General features: G+C 53.6%; 1 protein-coding gene across 2 annotated transcripts in view; it reads left to right on the top strand.

Annotated features, from left to right (window-relative positions):
- DNAAF5 (dynein axonemal assembly factor 5) overlaps window positions 1-18,991 on the top strand; it is a 53,301-nt gene that overhangs the window by 22,358 nt on the left and 11,952 nt on the right. For both annotated transcript variants that reach the window (XM_021935577.2, XM_021935578.2), the window contains exons 5-9: window positions 2,411-2,643; window positions 4,187-4,399; window positions 9,240-9,383; window positions 11,372-11,540; window positions 17,322-17,469. In XM_021935577.2, coding sequence (XP_021791269.2) covers window positions 2,411-2,643; window positions 4,187-4,399; window positions 9,240-9,383; window positions 11,372-11,540; window positions 17,322-17,469 — 907 coding nt within the window. The remainder of the gene's footprint in view (window positions 1-2,410; window positions 2,644-4,186; window positions 4,400-9,239; window positions 9,384-11,371; window positions 11,541-17,321; window positions 17,470-18,991) is intronic.

Below are 18,991 nucleotides of genomic sequence, written 5' to 3'. Positions count from 1 at the left end.
CTTGATCTCCTGACCTTAGGTGATCCACCCGCCTCGGCCTCACAACGTGCTGGGATTACAGGCATGAGCCACTGTGCCCGGCCTGAATTTTTAAGATCAAAATCTTTTCATCAATCCCTGAAGGCTTTTGTGTAAAAATCGATAAACTGATTGTGAAATTCTTGTGGGCGTGCAAAGGACCCACAGCCGCCGAAACACTGGGGAGGAGTGAGGCTGAATGGCAGCAGTGCCTGGGTGCAGGACTCACAGAACCACAGTCAGGGGCTGCGTGGTGTTGGCTTTCAGACCAATGAGCGGAACGAGAGTCCAGAAACAGGCGCCCGCATGCAGACCACTGACTTGATGAAGGCTCAAAGACCATTTAATGGAGTCTTTTAATAAGGGTGCTGTAATGATAGGATTACTCACATGCCAGAAAGTGAACTGGGAGTGAAAAACCTACCCCGGTTGTGTCAGGGGCCTGAAGGTAAAGCCCAGAACCGCAGAGCTAGGACAAAGCCTTCATGACCGCAGGCCGGGCCACGCTTCCCTGGATACGTCCTCAGAAGACTGCAGAGTGACGACGAAGCCTTCATGACCGTGGGCCAGGCCACGCTTCCCTGGATACGTCCTCAGAAGACTGCAGAGTGACGACGAAGCCTTTGTGACCGCGGGCTGGGCCACGCTTCCCTGGATACGTTCTCAGAAGAACAGAGCTAGGATGAAGCCTTAGTGACCACGGGCCGGGCCACGCTTCCCTGGGTGCGTCCTCAAAAGCACGCTCTGTAACAGGGCAAGGCAATGTGCTGGACTTCACCAAAATGAACACTTCTGCTCTTTCAAAGGCCTGTTGAGAAAACGAAAAGACAAACCAAAGACTGAGATGTTTGGAGATGACGTATGTAGGGATTTGTCTCCAGAGTACAGAAAGAGCTCTTGAAACTCAGTAGGAAAACAATCCAGTTTTTTAAATGGGCAGAAAACAATTTGGAAAGACCCTTCACCAGGGAAGATAACACAGGTGGCAAACAAGTCCGTGAAGATGCTCAGTGTGGTTAGTCATCAGGGAATGCAGAGAGGAAAACCACACGGAAACGCTGCTGTGCCTCTCAGACGGGTCTCAATTCAAGACTGAGCGTACCGCATGCCACTGAGAATGGGAAGGAGCACGGACTGGCTCAAACACTTTAGAAAATAGTTTCTAAAACAGTTAAACACATGCACCTTCCCTGTGACCCAGCCCTTCCACAGCTGGTATTTGCCCTGGCACAGTGAAAGCACAGGCCACACAAACTTGCTCTGGACACCATTCGAGTGCTGCTCTGCAGAAGAGCGGACAGCAAACTGGCATCTCCCCAGAACAGGCCACTTCCCAGCTTCAGAATGGAGCAGGCACGGGCAGACCTCAGAAAACCACGCAGAGCGAAAGAAGCAGAGAAGAGAGTGAATGACAGGCTTCCACTTGTGCCAAGCTCTGCAAGAAAGTGCAGCCCGGTCACGGGACAGAAAGCAGATCCGAGGGTGCCGGGGCGCCGTGGGGGCCGCACTGCAGAGGAGCAGAGGAAGCCGGGCGAAGGACGTGGCCATCACCCCCACCGTGGTGATGGCTTCGCAGGCGTGTCTCTCTGATCATACACGTCAGCACGTGTGGCGAGTGTGTTGCTTGCATCTCTGTGTGGCTCTAAATGTTTTGTTTTGTTTCTTGGGATAGGGTCTCACTCTGTCACCCAGGCTGAGTGCTGGGGCACAGTCCTCCCACCTCAGCCTCCTGAGTAGCTGGGACCACAGGCATGCACCATGGCGCCTGGCTCATCTTCCTGTTTTTTTTGGTTTTTGTTTTTGTTTTAAGATGGAGTCTCGCTCTGTCACCCAGGCTGGAGTGCCGTGGCGCAATCTCCACTCACTGCAAGCTCCGCCCCCCGGGCTCACGCCATTCTCTTGCCTCAGCCTCCCGAGTAGCTGGGACTACAGGTGCCCGCCACCTCGCCCAGCTAGTTTTTTTTTTTTTGTCTTTTTAGTAGAGACGGGGTTTCACCGTGTTAGCCAGGATGGTCTCGATCTCCTGACCTCGTGATCCGCCCGCCTCGGCCTCCCGAAGTGCTGGGATTACAGACGTGAGCCACCGCGCCTGGCCCATCTTCCTGTTTTTTATAGAGGTGGGGTCTTTGCCATGTTGCCCAGGCTGGTCTTGAATTCCTGGGCTCTAGTGATCCACCTGCCTTGGCCTCCACAATGCTAGGACTGCAGCCGTGCACCGCCTATGTGAATGTTCTGAATGAAAGGGGCATTTGGCAGCTTTGCGTCCACCCCGAGACTTGTTTTGAAATGCTGAGTTTGAAACTCACAGGTGTCCCTTAAATGTGACATGCGGTAACTTCAGTTGTTGAGGTTTTGCTTGTGCATTTCTTGTTTTTTCTCTTTTTCGTTCCAGAGCATCGCCCTGTGCTGGGCTGCCGGGAGCTCGTCTTCAGGAACCTCTCCAAGATCCTCCCTGCCCTGTGCCACGACATCACAGACTGGGTGGTGGGCACCCGAGTGAAGTCGGCCCAGCTGCTGCCAGTGCTGCTGCTGCACGCCGAGGACCACGCCACGCAGCACCTGGAGATCGTCCTCCGGACCCTGTTCCAGGCCTGCACCGACGAGGAGGCAGCCGTGGTCCACAGCGTGAGTGGCCGCGGAGCTCTAACTCGAGCTTAAGATCCCACCTCTGTGGTGTGCGGGGCCCGAGGCTGTGACAGACACAGTTGGGAGGCCACCCTGCAGCCAAGACAGCGTTCCCCTCACCCCCAGGCCGCAGCCCCTCCCCAGGCCCAGCCCCTGGGGACCACCGGTCTGTTTTCTGTACCTGTAGGGAACAACGTGTTGAGGGTGAACCCTCCATGCTGGTCTTCAAGCACACTCAGGCGCAGTGCCGGGTGCGTGTTGTGTAAACGTGCGCCAGACAGGGACCAGGCTGCTGACTGAGGACCGAGATGCCCAGAGTTCAGCATTGACATCTGGGCTGTCCTCAGACGCCTTCCAGGCCTCACAGGGGCTGTGGGGGCACCCGGCGGCAGGGAGGGCACAGCCTCAGATGTCCTGTGAGTGGCATCCGTGGTGCCATCCTCTTTCTCACTCCCTGTCTGCACTTGGCTGGTGGTTATCGCCTCGGCAACAGTGGGTACGCACAAGGGAGTCCCATGTTCGGGCCACTCCTGCTCACTAGGCTGGGCCACGGTCTGTGCTGACAGTCACCACCGTGGGGACTTCACACCCGCCCCACAAGGACACTTCCTAGTGCTCAGGAGAACAACTAAAGCTTTGACTTGAGGTTTCAGTTCAAAATATCCTCACCTTGAACCTTAAATTCCATTGCAAGGAGGCCTTGCCAGTAGCTTTTACTTTTAGTGGTCCAGGTCACTGTTACTAGCTGTGCGTCATGGCGTGCACCTGTGGTTCCAGCTACCGGGAGGCTGAGATGGGAGGATCACCTGAGCCCGGGAGGTCAAAGCTGCAGTGAGCTATGATAGCACCACTACTCTCCAGCCTGGGCGACGGAGTGAGACACTGTCTCAGATAAAACAAAAAAAATCTACATCATTGTGACTGATTTAAAGTAAATGTTCCAGTTTCCATGTTATTTACATGTCATGTTTCTACTTTTCAAAAACTACCATGAATTTAAAATTATCTGTAGTCCTCTGTGGAATCTATGGGAGAGCAAGAGACACAGGGCGAGGCTGAGGCAGGACAGGAGACGTATGTGTGATCCACTGTACAGTCCCACGGTGCAGAGGGGCTGGTGTGTGTAATCCAGTGTGAGTCCCTCGGTGCAGAGGGGCTGGTGTGTGTGATCCGCTTAGCGATGGGAAGGTTGGGTCACTGGCATCAGATGAGGGGCATGCAGTGAACCCCGCAGCTCAGACACAGCCTTCCTTTGGGCTGGACTTCGCTGCCTGCGGGGTGTGTCCAGCTCACTGGCTGCAAGCCTGGCCTTGGGGACGTTCTGAGATCACACGAGGACTCTTGTACCTTTCCTGAGGGCTCTGAGCAGGTGCCAAGGACTCACTCGGCCTAACACGGGGCTGTCTGGGGACCACAGTGCCGAGAGCGGGAGCCTGGCTGAGACCCTCAGGTTTGGCTCTGAGTTCTCGTGTTTGTTTCTCGCAGTGGGAGCCCGGCTGAGACCCTCGGTTTGGCTCTGAGCTGTCGTGTTTGTTTCTCGCAGTGTACGAGATCCGCAGAGCTCGTCGGGACATTTGTCAGCCCTGAGGTGTTTCTGAAGTTGATCTTATCGACGCTGAAGAAGGCGCCCTCCGCCTCCGGCCTCCTGGTGCTGGCCTCCGCCATGCGGGGTTGCCCCCGAGAAGCCCTCCAGCCGCACCTGGTGGCCATTGCCACGGAGCTGGCACAGGCCCACATCTGCCAGGCGTCTGAAAACGTAAGAGCACTTGGGAAAGGGGGGAGTGGAGAAGAGGAGCCTCCCCTGCCTGGCCGTCTGCCATCGTAATGACATGTTTGTGGGTCCACCCCGTGCTGCCAGTCCGGGCTGTCAGAAACACCCAGTGATGTGTCTGTGGATCCGCCCTGTGCCGCCAGGCCGGGCCATCAGAAACACCTGTGGTAGCTGGGGTGCCCTCGCTGGTACCCCTCGTTCCAGGGCCTCGTCCTGCACTGTGCAGAGCTCCAACCCCAGCCCCAGCTCCAGCCCCAGGCGGCCGCTCACATTTACATTGGTTGCTGCACATTTCTTGGCCACACTGGCCACGGTTCACGTGTTCAATGACTCAGGAGGTGTCCACAGCAGGGACCGCTGGCCCGTGCTGCTGGGGGTAGATGCGGGGTCTGCATCGTCCCACCCCTGAGGAGCGTGGTCGCATGTCCGCCATCCCACCCAGTCCCCACGCTCCATCCCACCCAGTCCCCATGCGCCATCCCACCCAGTCCCCACGCTCCATCCCACCCAGTCCCCACGTGCCATCCCACCCAGTCCCCACACGCCATGCCACCCAGTCCCCACGGTACCTGCACAGATCGCGCGTCCTCAGGGGCGCCGGCAGCCTGTTCCCCATCAGCCCTGCCTGGCGTTCAGATCTGTGCTTCACACAGCCCAGCTGAGGATTTGCCAGAGACGTTTGTTTAATTTTAAATTGAGCAGCAAATCCTTGAGCTCAGAAGCTGGAACAGCCTGGGTAGTTGGACTTAATTGTTTGGAATAATCCATAATTGTTTTCTATGGAAGAAGAAGTGATGACTTTGCTTTGGTTTGGAGGCGAGTCGTCCCTGTCTGTGTGTGTCGGACCCAGCACCCCAGATCTTTCTAGGACACAGGGCGGCTCCCACCGGGTGGCCGTCCCATGCAGGGCAGACCTCAGCTCGCCCCTGGAGGCTGGCACTTGCTCCGGCTTGATCATTTCTGGCAGCTTCTATGGCCCCAAAGCTGGCCTGGGGCACGGGGACTTGCCCTCTGCTCTCAGCCCGGCCTGTCCTGTGTCCGGCTCCCTCTCTGTCCTCAGAACGAGAGGTGGGGCTATTAACAGTCATTATTGTGAACTGTTTTAAGAAACCTGTAAGCAGTTCCTGGAATACACAGAGGGAAGGAAACAGAGCTGGGGTCAGGAAGGGAGCAGGGGAGGGAGCTGGACCATGTACTCATGGCGCTTCAGCCACGTTCCAGCTTTTCCCAAAACCCGTTTTTAACACATCATCCAATCTGTGTCAGTTTTGCGCTTTCCTTTACTCACAAGGGGTTGTGAGGATCGCTTTGATTTCTGTATGTAGATTTGCAAGCCAGAAGCATTTTTCCCTAGAAGGGCATAACTTGAAAATGTGCACAGGTGCCTAAATCCGTATCTCACAAACTTTATAGCAAAGAACGTGAAGTTTTCACGTCTCCATGTTGGTTACAGGAAAACGGAATTGTGTCGTCCCGCAGTTGTGTGTTTGGCTCCCCATCTTCCAGTTTTATCGAGGAAAAATTTGCTCACGATCTTTCAAACAGAGACCTCTTTCTGACAAAGCCCAGTCACACAGCACCCCTGGGGAGCCAGCCTCAACCTTCCAGGCTGCGAACGTGTGTGGCCCTTTGGCCAAGGAGCCAGTCACAGTGAACACCCAAGATGTACATTTCACTCCTTCCTTGTTTTCATTTTTTTGTTTCAGAGTGATCCTCCCACCTCAGCCTCCTGAGCCGCTGGGACTATGGTTGTGCACCACCACGCCGGGATAATTTGTTTATTATTTATTTTTATTTATTTACTTTTTGGGACAGAGTCTTTCTCTGTCGCCCAGGCTGGAGTGCAGTGGCACAGTCTCAGCTCACTGCAATCTCCTCCTCCCGGGTTCAAGCAATTCTCCTGCCTCAGCCTCCCAAGTAGCCGGGATTATAGGCGCCCGCCACCACGCCCAGCTAATTTTTGTGTTTTTATTAGAGACGGGGTTTCACCGTGTTGGCCAGGCTGGTCTCGAACTCCTGACTTCAAGTGATCCGCCCACCTCGGCCTCCCAAAGTGGTGGGATTACAGGTGTGAGCCACCACGCCTGGCCCCATTTTACTCCTTAGCAGACTTAAATTCTTGGCAAGAAAGGGTGAATGCACTTAGGTCTCCGTCAGAGTCAGGCCCACAGCTCTGTGCTCTTCCCGCGGCTGGCTGGGCTTTGTTTGTGTCATTCAGGAAGTCGATTATGTTTCCCGCAATTATTCTCCAGTAGCTATGAGAACAGGTTAAAAATGTCTTTCAAGAACAAACTGAAATTGTTTTAAAAGCCCATGTTCAAACAGAAGTCCGTGAAGATGTATTCTAAACTGAGCCTGGCTTCAACCCCCTGCCCTGGGGTTCACAGGAAATGGTTTTAGCAGTAGGTACTTCCAGGTGTCTTGGGCCCAGCAGCGCCCCTGGAGCTTGACAGAGGGGAACTGGAGTCTCCTGGGAGGGAGTTTAGGACAGGTGGGCGCCTAGAGTGAGGAAATGGGTAACTCACCAATTCGCTTCTCACGCAGGGAAGCCGGCAGTTCTGGGATGCCATTGCCATTGTTGAAACAGGAGTCTCTTGTGCTTTCTGAATTAAAAACTTTCCAATCTTAGATAACATTGTTTCAGAAAACAATGTTTGAAATACTCTTTCAAGAAATACTGAGAATTATTTCTTGCTGTATCTTTTTTCTTTTTCATTCTGTGTGTGTGTGTGTGTATGTAGGCAGACACTGAAAATCGTCTGATCAAATATAGAGGAATCTGTAAATGTGAAGTCTTGTCAGTTCCTCCGAGACGGTGCTGCATTTGTGGCAGGAGGGTGGCGCTTGCTGCACAGGATGCCTGCTTCCCCGTTTGTTCCCGTGCTCGGAGGTGCAGTCAGCCAGGAGGGGCCGTGTCTTCTAAATGCACCTTCCCTTTTTAACCGAAAAGATGGTAGCTCCTGAAATGTACATGACAGGTCATTCTAGAAAGCAGCCAGATAGTGTCCTCAGAAGTCAGCCAGTCAGTGCGGGCCTCGGAGAAATGGCTGCGGGAAAAGTCAGGAATGGAATAAAAACAGAAATCGGTGGCTTCTGTGGGAGTTGGGGCCACGACAGGGCCACTCTGCTCCACCAGCTCCAAGGTAGACGGCGCCATGCAGCTCTGCCAGCTCCGAGGTGGACGGGGCCGCGCAGCTCCATGTCTTCTGTGGGCCAGGGCGGGGCCACGCAGCTCCGCCAGCTCCGAGGTGGACAGGGCCATGCAGCTCCATGTCTTCTGTGGGCCAGGGCGGGGCCGGGGTGCAAGGACGGCGCTGTCGTATAGCGGGAGTGTTTTGTTTGGCATTTCGTGATTTACATCAGTGGGGAATGGGGCTTAGAGTTTTATAACTGATTAGGAAATTTAGAGCCAACCTATTGTCTAGCCAAATAATTACCAAACTTTTTTGAACTCACACCCCCATTAGTAAGAAGCAGTTTAAACATAAGCCTCCAATATATGTACACTGTTGATAAATCACGTTTAAATTACATACATGACCACTGTCCTAACTCACTCTGTACTTTATGAAACATACATCAAATAGACATTAGAGGGATATTATAAGAAGTAAATACAGGCCAGGCGTGGTGGTTCTTATCTGTAATCCCAGCCCTTTGGGAGGCCACGGCAGGAGGATCACTTAAGCCTAGGAGTTTGAGGCTGCAGTGACACCACTGCACTCCAGCCTGGGCAACAGAGCAAGACCCTGTCTCTGAAAAATAAGTTAAAATTTATTTAGAAAGAAGTAAGCATACACAAAGCCGTAGGAATTCTTGGGTCCAGCACACGGCCACTGTGTTGCGGGCTTCAGATCCTGGCTGATTCACAGCAGATGAGGCTGGAGCTGGGAGGGGAAGCCTTCAACCAGCGCAGCCTTAGGTGCAGAGCTGAGACTCCACCTCCCCATCAATCAGGAAACACTTTAAACCATAGAATTTTGTCTTTGTTAAAACTTGGTGTTATAGAAATATCCAAAAATGCACGGAAGAGGGGCAGGTGGCAGATCCGCTAGCTTCAGTGCAGGCCAGCCCTTTGCATTCATGTTCTGCCTGCCTGGGGCCACTTTGGAGGGCGGGGAGAACTCGGGCGTGTTAAAAAGCAGATAATGCAATGTGCCGTCATTTCTCTCTCAGGTACCGTGGTGTGCATCCCTAATGCGGCTTCTTCACCACATAGCTGAAGTGCCTGTTCCCATTTCACAAAATAAGCACAGATTCCTTAGCTCCCAGTCTGTGTTGAGTTTTCCCGTCGTCAAGCACGTCCTTCTGTGGTTGATGCGCCAGCACCTGGGGGCTGTCCCTGCGAGGGCTCTCCCATGCCCGCTGCCCCTTGTGAGCCATAGACTAGGAGCCCCGGGCGGGTTCTGTCAGCCCTTGGGCTGGGGCCAGGGCAGGAGCCCTGTATTAGTCCATTCTTATGCTGCTAATAAAGACCTACCAGAGACTAGGTAGTTTATAACGAAAAGAGGTTTCATGGACTCAGAGTTCCACGTGGCTGGGGAGGCCTCACAATCACGGCAGCAGGCGAAGGAAGAGCAAAGTCACGTCTTCCATGGCGGCAGCAAGGGAGTGTGTGCAGGTTACTGCCCTTCATAAAACCATCAGATCTCGTGAGACTACCATGAGAACAGCACAGAAAATCCCACCCCCATGATTCGATTCCCTCCCACAGGGTTCCTCCCAGAACACGTGGGGATTATGGGAGCTGCAGTTCAAGATAGGATTCAGGTGAGGACACAGCCAAACTGTACCAAGCCCTGACGGTGCCACCGGTCTCTTCCAGGACCTCTACCTGGAGCGCCTGCTGCTGTGTGTGCAGACTCTGGTGTCTGTGTGTCGTGAGGACTGCGGCGTGGGCAGCCTGCAGCTTATGGACGTGCTGTTGACAATAGTGGCCCTTGCAAGTGCCACCGGCCTGAGGGACAAGGTAAGGCTGACGGTGGTGGCTGCTGCTTGGCCTCGTGGAGCTCACAGCTGGAAGGCATCTCTTAAGTGAGGGGAGCTGTCTCCCACGCATCCCCTCTGCGCGCAAGCCCCAGGCCTCAAACCTGTCTGACCAGCAAAGACCAGGGATTGAGAACCTTGCGGGTGAGTCCCCAGGTAACAGCCTTCGGGCAGCCCTCCGGCTGCCAATGTATTCCGGCATCAGGGAGTGGAAACCGCTGTTTAATTTTAGGGTCCACAGCAAAGAAGCAAACAAGAAATAAGACATCACCTTTAAACCTGCACACCTGAGTGGGGTTTAATAGAGCAGGTGTCGCCGTGCGCATCCCAGCACATCGGGAGACTGAGGCGGGTGGGTCACCTGAGGTCAGGAGTTCAAGACCATCCTGGCCAACGTGGTGAAACCCCGTCTCTACTGAAAATACAAAAAATTAGCTGGGCGTGGTGGCCAGCGCCTGTAATCCCAGCTACTCAGGAGGCTGAGGCAGGAGAATCACTTCAACTGAGGAAGCAGAGGTTGCAGTGAGCCGAGATTGTGCCATTGCACTCCAGCCTGGGCTGGGCAACAGAGCGAGACTCCGTCTCAAAAAAAAAGAAAAATAGTGCACGTGTGACTGTGAGTCTAGACAGAAGATACCACGATTTCCCACTCTAATTGCAGCGCAGTGTTCAGAATTAGTTCTCGCCCATGGGCTCCCTGTTTATGCCCAAAAATCATCTTTTTTTTCAGTGGAGTCTCTGTCGCCCAGGCTGAAGTGCAGTGGCACGATCTCGGCTCATTGCAACTTCCGCCTCCTGGGTTCAAGGCACTCTCCTGCCTCAGCCAACTGAGTAGCTGGGATTACAGGTGCTCGCCACCACGCCCAGCTAATTTTTGTATTTTTAGTAGAGACAAGGTTTTGCCGTGTTGGCCAGGTTGGTCTCAAGGTCCTGACCGCAGGTGAGCCACCTGTCTCAGCCTCCCAAAGGGCTAGGATCATAGGCATGAGCCACCGTGCCCGGCCATTATGCACAAAAGTCTTTTAACCCCAACCTCCTTGTGGGCTCCTCGGGCCCCTGGAGGCCGCAGTGTCTGTCTGCCTCTCTGGAAGCTGAGACTTAGTTCTTCTTCCTGTTCTGTCTCTGTGGACAGCCCGTCTCGGCAGGTTCTCTCTGATCTGGGAGATTCACGGTCTGAACGTACCACGGGGAACCTGGTGTGGAGGAGGCTGCTGCTCTCGCCTCCCTTCTTGGGGCCTCTTTAAAAACAAGCTTTCCAAGGGGCGTGTGTCTCAGCAGACGCTGTCACTGATAGGGCCTTAGATACCAGCGAAAGCAAAGTCTTTGCCTGCTGGCCATGGGGGAGGAAGCCAGGCAGCCCCAGATTCAGACTCCAGGCCTGAGGCAGTGGCCATCAGGGAGCCTCAGCCCTTCCTCTGTTCCTAAGCCCCCAAGGAGAGCATCCAGCTAAAAGTAAAAGGCAGCCAAGGTTATCATCTCTCTCTGCCCCGTTTTACCTGGAGGTCTGGTCTGCTGGGCTTAACTCTTTAAGCCACTTGCCCGTCCGTCTCTGCCCCTCACTGCCTCAGAGGAGCCCTGCCTGTCTGGGGGGACACCCAGGGTCCGTGGGAGCCCCGGAACCACCTGTGCTGCGTGCGTCCCAGTGTGCACAGTGCCTGCCCAGGCGGACGCCCAGGGTCCGTGTGAGCCCCGGGACCACCCGTGCTGTGTGCGTCCCAGTGTGCACAGTGCTTGCTTCATGATTTGCTGCAGAGACGGCGTTGGCGTGAATGGGATCAGGGTCTCACCCTACGCCCGTGGCTCTCACTCTCCTGCACCCTGGTCGGGGCTCCCTGTGGCAGCCTCCCTCCCGGTTATCCCGGCAGGCCCGGCCTGTGTCGTTCTTACGCGTGAGGGGGATGGTGAGTCCCGGCAGGCAGGCTTGAGCCCTGAGTGTTGGAATTGTCTCAGCCTCTGACTTGTAACCTCCAGGCACAGGAGACGATGGACTTGCTGGCCAGAGCGGAGGGTGTCAGTGGCTGCCAGGACCTCTATCGCAAGCACATGGGTCCCCTCCTGGAGCGGGTGACTGCGTCGCACCTCGACTGGACAGCACACTCGCCAGAGCTCCTGCAGTTCAGTGTCATCATCACGCAGTCAGGTGAGCCGTCCCAGCAGGTGGTGAGCCGTGCCTGGCCCCGCCCAGGCCACACACCTGCTCCCCCGGGTGCTCAGCAGGTACCAGCACCGACCAGCTGAGCTGTGATTCACTGAGGCGTGTTTTTAAAAGTACCCAATAGTCACTCTTGCCTGTGGAGAACCAGCATTTTAAGGAGCATCGCGTTGAAGACTGCGGGACGCAGCTCTTCCACTTGGCCCAGGCACACGCTTTCATGTGAAACCTTCATAGTGTGGTTTTCCGTGGCCTGTTTTGTAGCCTGGTTTCTTAAATACGTCTGGATTTTGTTGCAGAATGTAGTTGTCTGGCCACATGGGTGCTGTGTGTGTGACGTGGGGGCCTCGGCCCAGCCCCTCTGAGACCAGAATTTCTGCGGTTCTCTTTGAGTCCGCAAATCGGCCACTTTCCTGGGATGGACAGTGTGGCCCAGTGGGCTTCAGTGTGGGGCAAGATCTGCTGCAGAACTCTAAGGAGGCATCCGTTCAGCAGCCATAGAGCCTTGGGACACACAGCCCGTGCTGCTCCGTGGGCCATGAACTCGCCGCGGTAGCTTTTCCTCGTTTGCCTCCCCAGCTCTCCCGCTCCCCTGTGCAGTTCCAAGTGCCCCCGCCTCCTGTTGGATGCGTGCACCAGGGCGGTCATGCTCTGCATCTGAGGACACTAAGATCGTTCTTATGCAATCTCTGTGCCTGGTAGGGACTCACCATTTTTTTCTGAGACCTGGAAAAATATCCATATTTGTTCTTTGTCAGCTGTATTCAAAACTGTTTCCAAATTAGAAAAGAAAATACTAGCTGGGCATGGTGGCTCACACCTGTAATCCCAGCACTTTGGGAGGCTGAGGTGGGAGGATCACTTGAGGTCAGGAGTTTGAGACCAGCCTGGCCAACATGGCAAGGCCTCATCTCTCCAAAAAGATGAAGAAAAAAACTGCACATGTACTTCTGAATCTAAAATTTAAAAATAATAAAATACAGTTAGCCAGGCGTGGTGATGCGTGCCTATGGTCCCAGCTACTCAGGAAGCTGAAGTGGGAGGATCGCTTGAGCCCAGGAGTTCGAGGCTTCAGTGAGCTGTGACTGCACCACTGCACTCCAGCCTGGGCAACAGAGCAAGCCATGTCTCTAAAACAGAAAAAAAAAACAAAGCTGGCGATTGCTGACGTGCACTCGGGGCATTAAACACTTTATGCCAGATGCTGCTCTGCAAGCCTTATGGCCGTCGGCTCGTCTACCCTCACAGCTGGCCTGTGTGGTGGGAACTGTGACCCCGTTTCACAGACAAGGAGGCAGAGCACAGAGAGCTCCCGAGGCAGCGACTTCAGGGCCTCCCTCAGCCTCTCTCCCACGGGCCTCCTGGAGATGGGGGCCCAGGGTATTCCATTTCCGATTTTTACTGAATGTTACTTCTAACGACTTCTTGCACCAAATTACTGCAGCCTTCACCTCACAGTCCAGAAAATTGGGCACACAAACCCCAAGAGACTCAGCTTGCAGTGAAGCCAGGACTCGCATTTACTGCAGCTCTGGTGGCTTCTCCACCCTCTGCTCTTCCTCTTTGCAGAAGCATTTCTTAAGGTGCTGGCGGAACTGATTGGCAGCTTAGAACACACATCTCTTTGGACCCACATCTGTCATTCGCTGAAAGGCGGAAAGACTGCAGCGTGCTGTTCAATGTCAAGAGTTGGGTATAAAACTGCGTGGGGTTTTTTTGTGTTTTTTTGTTTGTTTGTTTGAGACAGGGTCTCACTCTGTCACCCAGGCTGGCTGGAGTGCAGTGGTGCGATCACAGCTCACTGTAGCCTTGAACTTCCGGGCTCAAGGGATTTTTCTGCCTTAGCCTCCTAAGTAGATGGGATTGTAGGCGCACGCCACCTGGCTACTTTCGTATTTTTTTTATAGAAATGAGGTCATATAAACTGCCAGACTAGTCTTGAACTCTTGGGCTCAAGCCATCCTCCTGCCTCAGCCTCCTGACTAGCTGGGACCTCAGGCACCCACCACCACTCCTGGCTAATTTTTGTATTTTTTGTAGAGATGGGGTCTCTGTACATTGCCCCTCTTGATGTTGAGGCTGATCTCAAACTCCTAGGCTCAAACAGTCTTCCACCTCAGCCTCCCAAAGTGCTGGGATTACAGGTATGAGCCACTATGCTGGGTTTAAAACTGTATTTCCCAATGATTATTTTCTCTGAGCCCCACCTGAGCGCACACACATGACGTGCTCTCGGGAATCGGCGGCACAACCTCAAATATAATAAATATTTCCAACATCGCGTCCTTGGGGATACAGATGATTTTTGTTTTCTTCTTTATTTTTTCTATGTTTTTCTAAGTTTTCTCTAATGAGCATGCACTCCTGTAATAAACAGAAGACAAAAGGATTAAAACAATTTTTTTAATAGGAGAAATTTTTAAATTTCTTATTTACAAAAGGAAGATACCTTTTAAATTTTAGTTATTTTAAACATACAGAAAGGGATAACTTTCTAAACTTTGAGAGGATGGAGGAACTGCAAAGACGTTGATTTGACTACATTTGAACCCCAATAAAAGGAACACAGACTTAGGAAAGTATTTGCAGTAAGGATGACAGTGTGAGATCTTTGTTACATAAAGCTGACACAAAATGAGAATAAAGGCTGGGCACGGTAGCTCACGCCTGTAATCCCTGCACTTTGGGAAGCTGAGGCGGGTGGATCACAAGGTCAGGAGATTGAGACCACGGTGAAACCCCATCTCTACTAAAAATACAAAAAAAAAAAAATTAGCTGGGCGTCGTGGCGGGCGCCTGTAGTCCCAGCTACTCAGGAGGCTGAGGCAGGAGAATGGCGTGAACCCGGGAGGCGGAACTTGCAGCGAGCTGAGATCGTGCCCCTGCACTCCAGCCTGGGGGACAGAGCGAGACTCCGTCTCAAAAAAAAAAATGAGAATAAAAGCATTAAGAGTTGGGCTCGGTGGCCATGCCTGTAATCCCAGCACTCTGAGTCCACAACTGAGCAGCCTGCTCTGATGATGGAGGCTGAGGCAGGAGGCTCATGTGAGCCCAGGAGTTGAGGCTTCAGGGAGCTGTGACTGTACCACTGCACTCCAGCCCAGACAGCAGAGTGAGACCATGATTCCAAAAAACAAAAACCATTAACTCCCAAACAAACAGGCAAAATATCCAGATTTTATAAAAAAGAGAGTTAATACAACTAATGAGCAAATAGAGTGGGAACCATCCAGCCCTTCTAGTCATGAGGAAATATGAATTAAAGACTGGAGGGCCCCATTGTTTCCTTTATCCAGTTAAGTGAAATAAACAGCTTCTGCCCAGGGTGGCTGAGCTGGGAGTGCCAAGGTGCTTTTGGAAAGCCGTCGGATGGTGCGCATCTGGAATTGCCAGTATTTGGAAAACAGCGGGACGTTGCACATCTGGAATTGCCAACATCTTCACTTCTTTCATCCAGCAATCACATTCATGAGAATCTATCCTTCCTAAGGAAATAATTCTAATTATGGAAAAAGCTATGTACCCAAAAATAGGCATCGGGCATAATTTATAATTTAATAGCAGACATTGGAAGTGACCCCACTACCTCATACAAAGTTAAATACATAATGGTATTTCCATAGAAGAAATGCTCTGGCAACCATTAAACACAATTATCCTAAGCCTTTATAGCAGAATGGGAAGACAGGCGTGGTGTGATATGGAGGGAAAGTGAAGCCAGTGCAGAAGTGTCCGTGCTGCGAGCAGGAGCTCACCTGGGAAGGCAGACAGGTGGTCTGGGCGGAAGTGTCTGTGCTGTGAGCAAGAGCTCACCTGGGAAGGCAGACACGTGGTCTGGTGGAAGTGTCCGTGTTGCTAGCAGGAGCGTTCGTGCTGGGAGGGCGGACACATGGCTCAGGCGGAAGTGTCCGTGCTGTGAGCAGGAGCGCTGGTGCCGGGAAAGCAGACAAGTGGCCCGGGCGGAAGTGTCCGTGCTGCTGCACTCCTGCCGGGAAGGCAGACACGTGGCCCCGGGCATCGGGTTTGAACACTCTTGACAGCAAGTGGCCCACCCCTCAGCGCGCCTCTTACCTCCCATCCCAGGAGGTGGACGTGACCTGTCGACATTCGGCTGTTTTCTTTCTGTATTTAAGCCAGAAACTCTGTCTTCTTTCTAGTTTAAGATGTAAAGAGGGTGAAACAGTCAGAAACTGGGTCAGAAGCAGCATGGTTCTCGTGGCAGGGCGGCACTTGGCCCGAGACTCCTGCCCTGGGAGGCTCAAGTCAGGCGTCCCAGTGGCTTCGAGGCAACCCCTCCTGCCTGGCTGTGTGAGGAGCCTCTCCAAGACACCAGCTGGTCCCACCGCGAGGCCTGAGCCAGGCCTGACTTTGAGCCAGAGCAGCGAGTACATCGCGTCTCCGTGTGGCAAGGGCAGGTGGGGGTCTCGGTCCACTACCGAGCAGCCTGCTCTGATGACCGCCAGTGCCAGGGAGAAGGCTCACATCGCGGGGTCCCCAGCGACGGCTCAGGGTGACGCACAGATGCTTGGATAAGCCAGCGGATGCTCCCTCTACACTAGCCCTGGGCCAGAGCGCCTCCCTCTGTGGCCCCAACCCAGTCCCCACCCTGCCCTTCAGCTCCTGGACCTGCGGGCTGAGCCTGGCAGGAGATGCTACGGGGATCCTCGGGGCTGTCCTTGCCCTGTGATTCCTGGAGACTTATGGGGAGGCGGGGTGGCCCTACTGCGGTGGGGACCCGTTGGGGTGTAGGATGCACAGTGCAGGCGCCCACACCTCGCACCCACTGGAGAGCAGCTGGGGTGCAGGAGGTTGGCCCTGAGTGTGGACGGGGTGACGGCTGCAACGCTGAGGGGCAGATATTAAATAACTTCCTTCACTAGAACAATTTATTTTGGTTGTTATTTCAACTATTGCTTGACTTTAATTTTTCAAAAAATTTAGAAAAGTTTAAGAAAAATAGAAGGTTGCTTTGTTTTGTTTTTGAGACAGAGTTTTGCTCTTATTTCCCAGGCTGGAGTGCAATAGTGCGATCTCAGCTCACCACAACCTCCACCTCGCAGGTTCAAGCAGTTCTCCTGCCTCAGCCTCCCGAGCAGCTGGGATTACAGGCGCCCGCCACCACGCCCAGCTAATTTTGTATTTTTAGTAGAGATGGGGTTTTCTCCATGTTGGTCAGGCTGGTCTCAAACTCCTGACCTCAGGTGGTCCACCGTCTCAGCTTCCCAAAGTGCTGGGATTACAGGAGTGAACCACCGCACCCAGGTTTGGTTTTTTGTTTTTGTTTTTGAGACAGAGTCTCACTTTGTCGCCCAGGCTGGAGTGCAGTGGTGTGATCTCAGCTCACTGCAACCTCCGCCTCCCAGGTTCAAGTGATTCTCCTGCCTCAGCCTCCCAAGTAGGTGGGACTACAGGTACACACCACCATGCTAGGGTAATTTTTGTATTTTTAGTGGAGATGGGGTTTCACCCTGTTGACCAGGCTGGTCTTAAACTCTGGAACTCAGGTGATCCTCCCTCCTTGGCCTCCCAAAGGGCTGGGATTATAGGCGTGAGCCACCATGCCTGGCCAAATAGAAGGTTTCCATATGGAAAAGCATGATTGCTGCTTTTCTGTGATAATCACCTCACTGATTCAGAAAGAGGAAGGGGGAGGTGGTGGCCAATAGTGTCCTCTCCCAGGTGGGAGCGCCCGTGCCTGGGCCTGTGCTGGACGGGGCCGCCTCCTGTCTCCCGAGGGCCATGCACAGGAGCCTGTGCTGTGTCTTGCAGGCCCTGCCCTAGGAGAAGCCCTGCCACACGTCATGCCCACGCTCAGGGCCTGTCTGCAGCCCTCCCGAGACCCGCAGGTGCGCCTGAAGCTGTTCTCCACCCTGTCCACTGTGCTGCTCAGAGCCACGGACACCATCGATTCCCAGGGGTAGGTCTGGGCTCTGCCTCTGCACGGCCCCCATCTCCCTCCCCAACAGCTCGCTGAACAAGGGGGTTCCCACCTCCCTCCTCCACTGTGAGTCTAAGGTGGGCCAGAGTGTCCTAACTCCCTCCCCAACAGCTCTCTGGGCAAGGGGTTCCCCACACCCAGTCTAAGGTGAGCGTATGCAGCGACCCCTGAGCTTCACTGGCCCCGGAGCAGTCTGTCCATCCTCACTGGGTAAACACAGGCTCTCGGCAGGGAATGCACAGAGAAACACTAAGTCAAAGTCATCTCCGTGTGGCCATTAAAATTCCAGTGAATGAAAAAGTTTTAGGGAACATTAACTGTTAATAGCTTATGTATTAGCTGTCCTCTGTTTTAAAAGTCTTCAGGCACTTTTCAAACCTAACAAAGAATTGATTCAATTACTACTGATGGTCAAAGTGGTAGAAATACCTCTCTATTATCTAAAAGAACTTTTAGGTGACAGTAAGACACCGAGGGCCTAGGGCCTCCAGTTGTACGGCTTTGAAGTAAGGGCCAGAAACACGGGTGCCCCCCAGAAGCGCTGGGAGGGGCAGTGGAGGAAGAGGCCCCGCCCGGGTGCTGCTGCTGAGGCAGCTGTTAGAGCCCTGCCGCTTACTTTGTTATGAGCAAAATGTGCCGTCAGTTGGGTCCCACCCCAACCTGTGCAGCTGGATCTGGCTGCATCAGCACCGGGACCCGCCCCAGCAGCAAACGCGTCAAAGCGGAAAGCAGTTCACACACCGGAGTCTCACGTGGAAAGAATCCAGCGTTCAGACTTTCTCCTTCATGACCCTCATCTCTGCTCTCGGACCTCAGCCCGCCCGTCGTACTGCAGGAAATATTGTTTCCTGCTTGTCTTCAAAAACTTCAGGGTTTAGAACGGACCATAGAAAGATATGAACAGAGAGCCGTGACAGCCGTCCAGCTTGCAGGCTGATATTTGTGCAGATACCATGCAGATAACACAGCAGGGTCCAGGCCCTTCCCTCTGGAACTCACACCTGCCTGTATGTGGGGAGGAACCGTGGCAGGTTCTGCCCAGGAACAGTTAACTGCGAAGCACAGCTTCCACATGCGGGCTGAGTTCCCAAAGAAAGTGCACTAACAGCGTCTTGTGGAAGGCGGTTGGTGTCAGGAGAAGTAAAATGTTGAGATGGCAGTGATTTTAGTAAACTCATTAGCTATTTTAATAGGCAGGAAAGATTTTTTTTAATCCGTTTGGTTTTTATTTTTTTGAGACGGAGTCTCGCTTTGTTGCCCAGGCTGGAGTGCAGTGGCACAATCTCGGCTCACTGCAAGCTCCGCCTCCCGGGTTCACGCCATTCTCCTGCCTCAGCCTCCCCAGTAGCTGGGACTACAGGCGCCTGCCATCACGCCCGGCTAATTTTTTATGTTTTTAGTAGAGAGGGGGTTTCACCGTGTTAGCCAGGATGGTCTCGATCTCCTGACCTCGTGATCCGCCTGTTTCCGCACCTGTGGCCCTCCCATCCTGCCTCTCTGA

Source organism: Papio anubis, chromosome 4, assembly GCF_008728515.1.
Source record: "Papio anubis isolate 15944 chromosome 4, Panubis1.0, whole genome shotgun sequence".
In the NCBI taxonomy this organism is placed as follows: Eukaryota; Metazoa; Chordata; class Mammalia; order Primates; family Cercopithecidae; genus Papio; species Papio anubis.
This window is presented reverse-complemented; position numbering and strand designations above follow the sequence as displayed.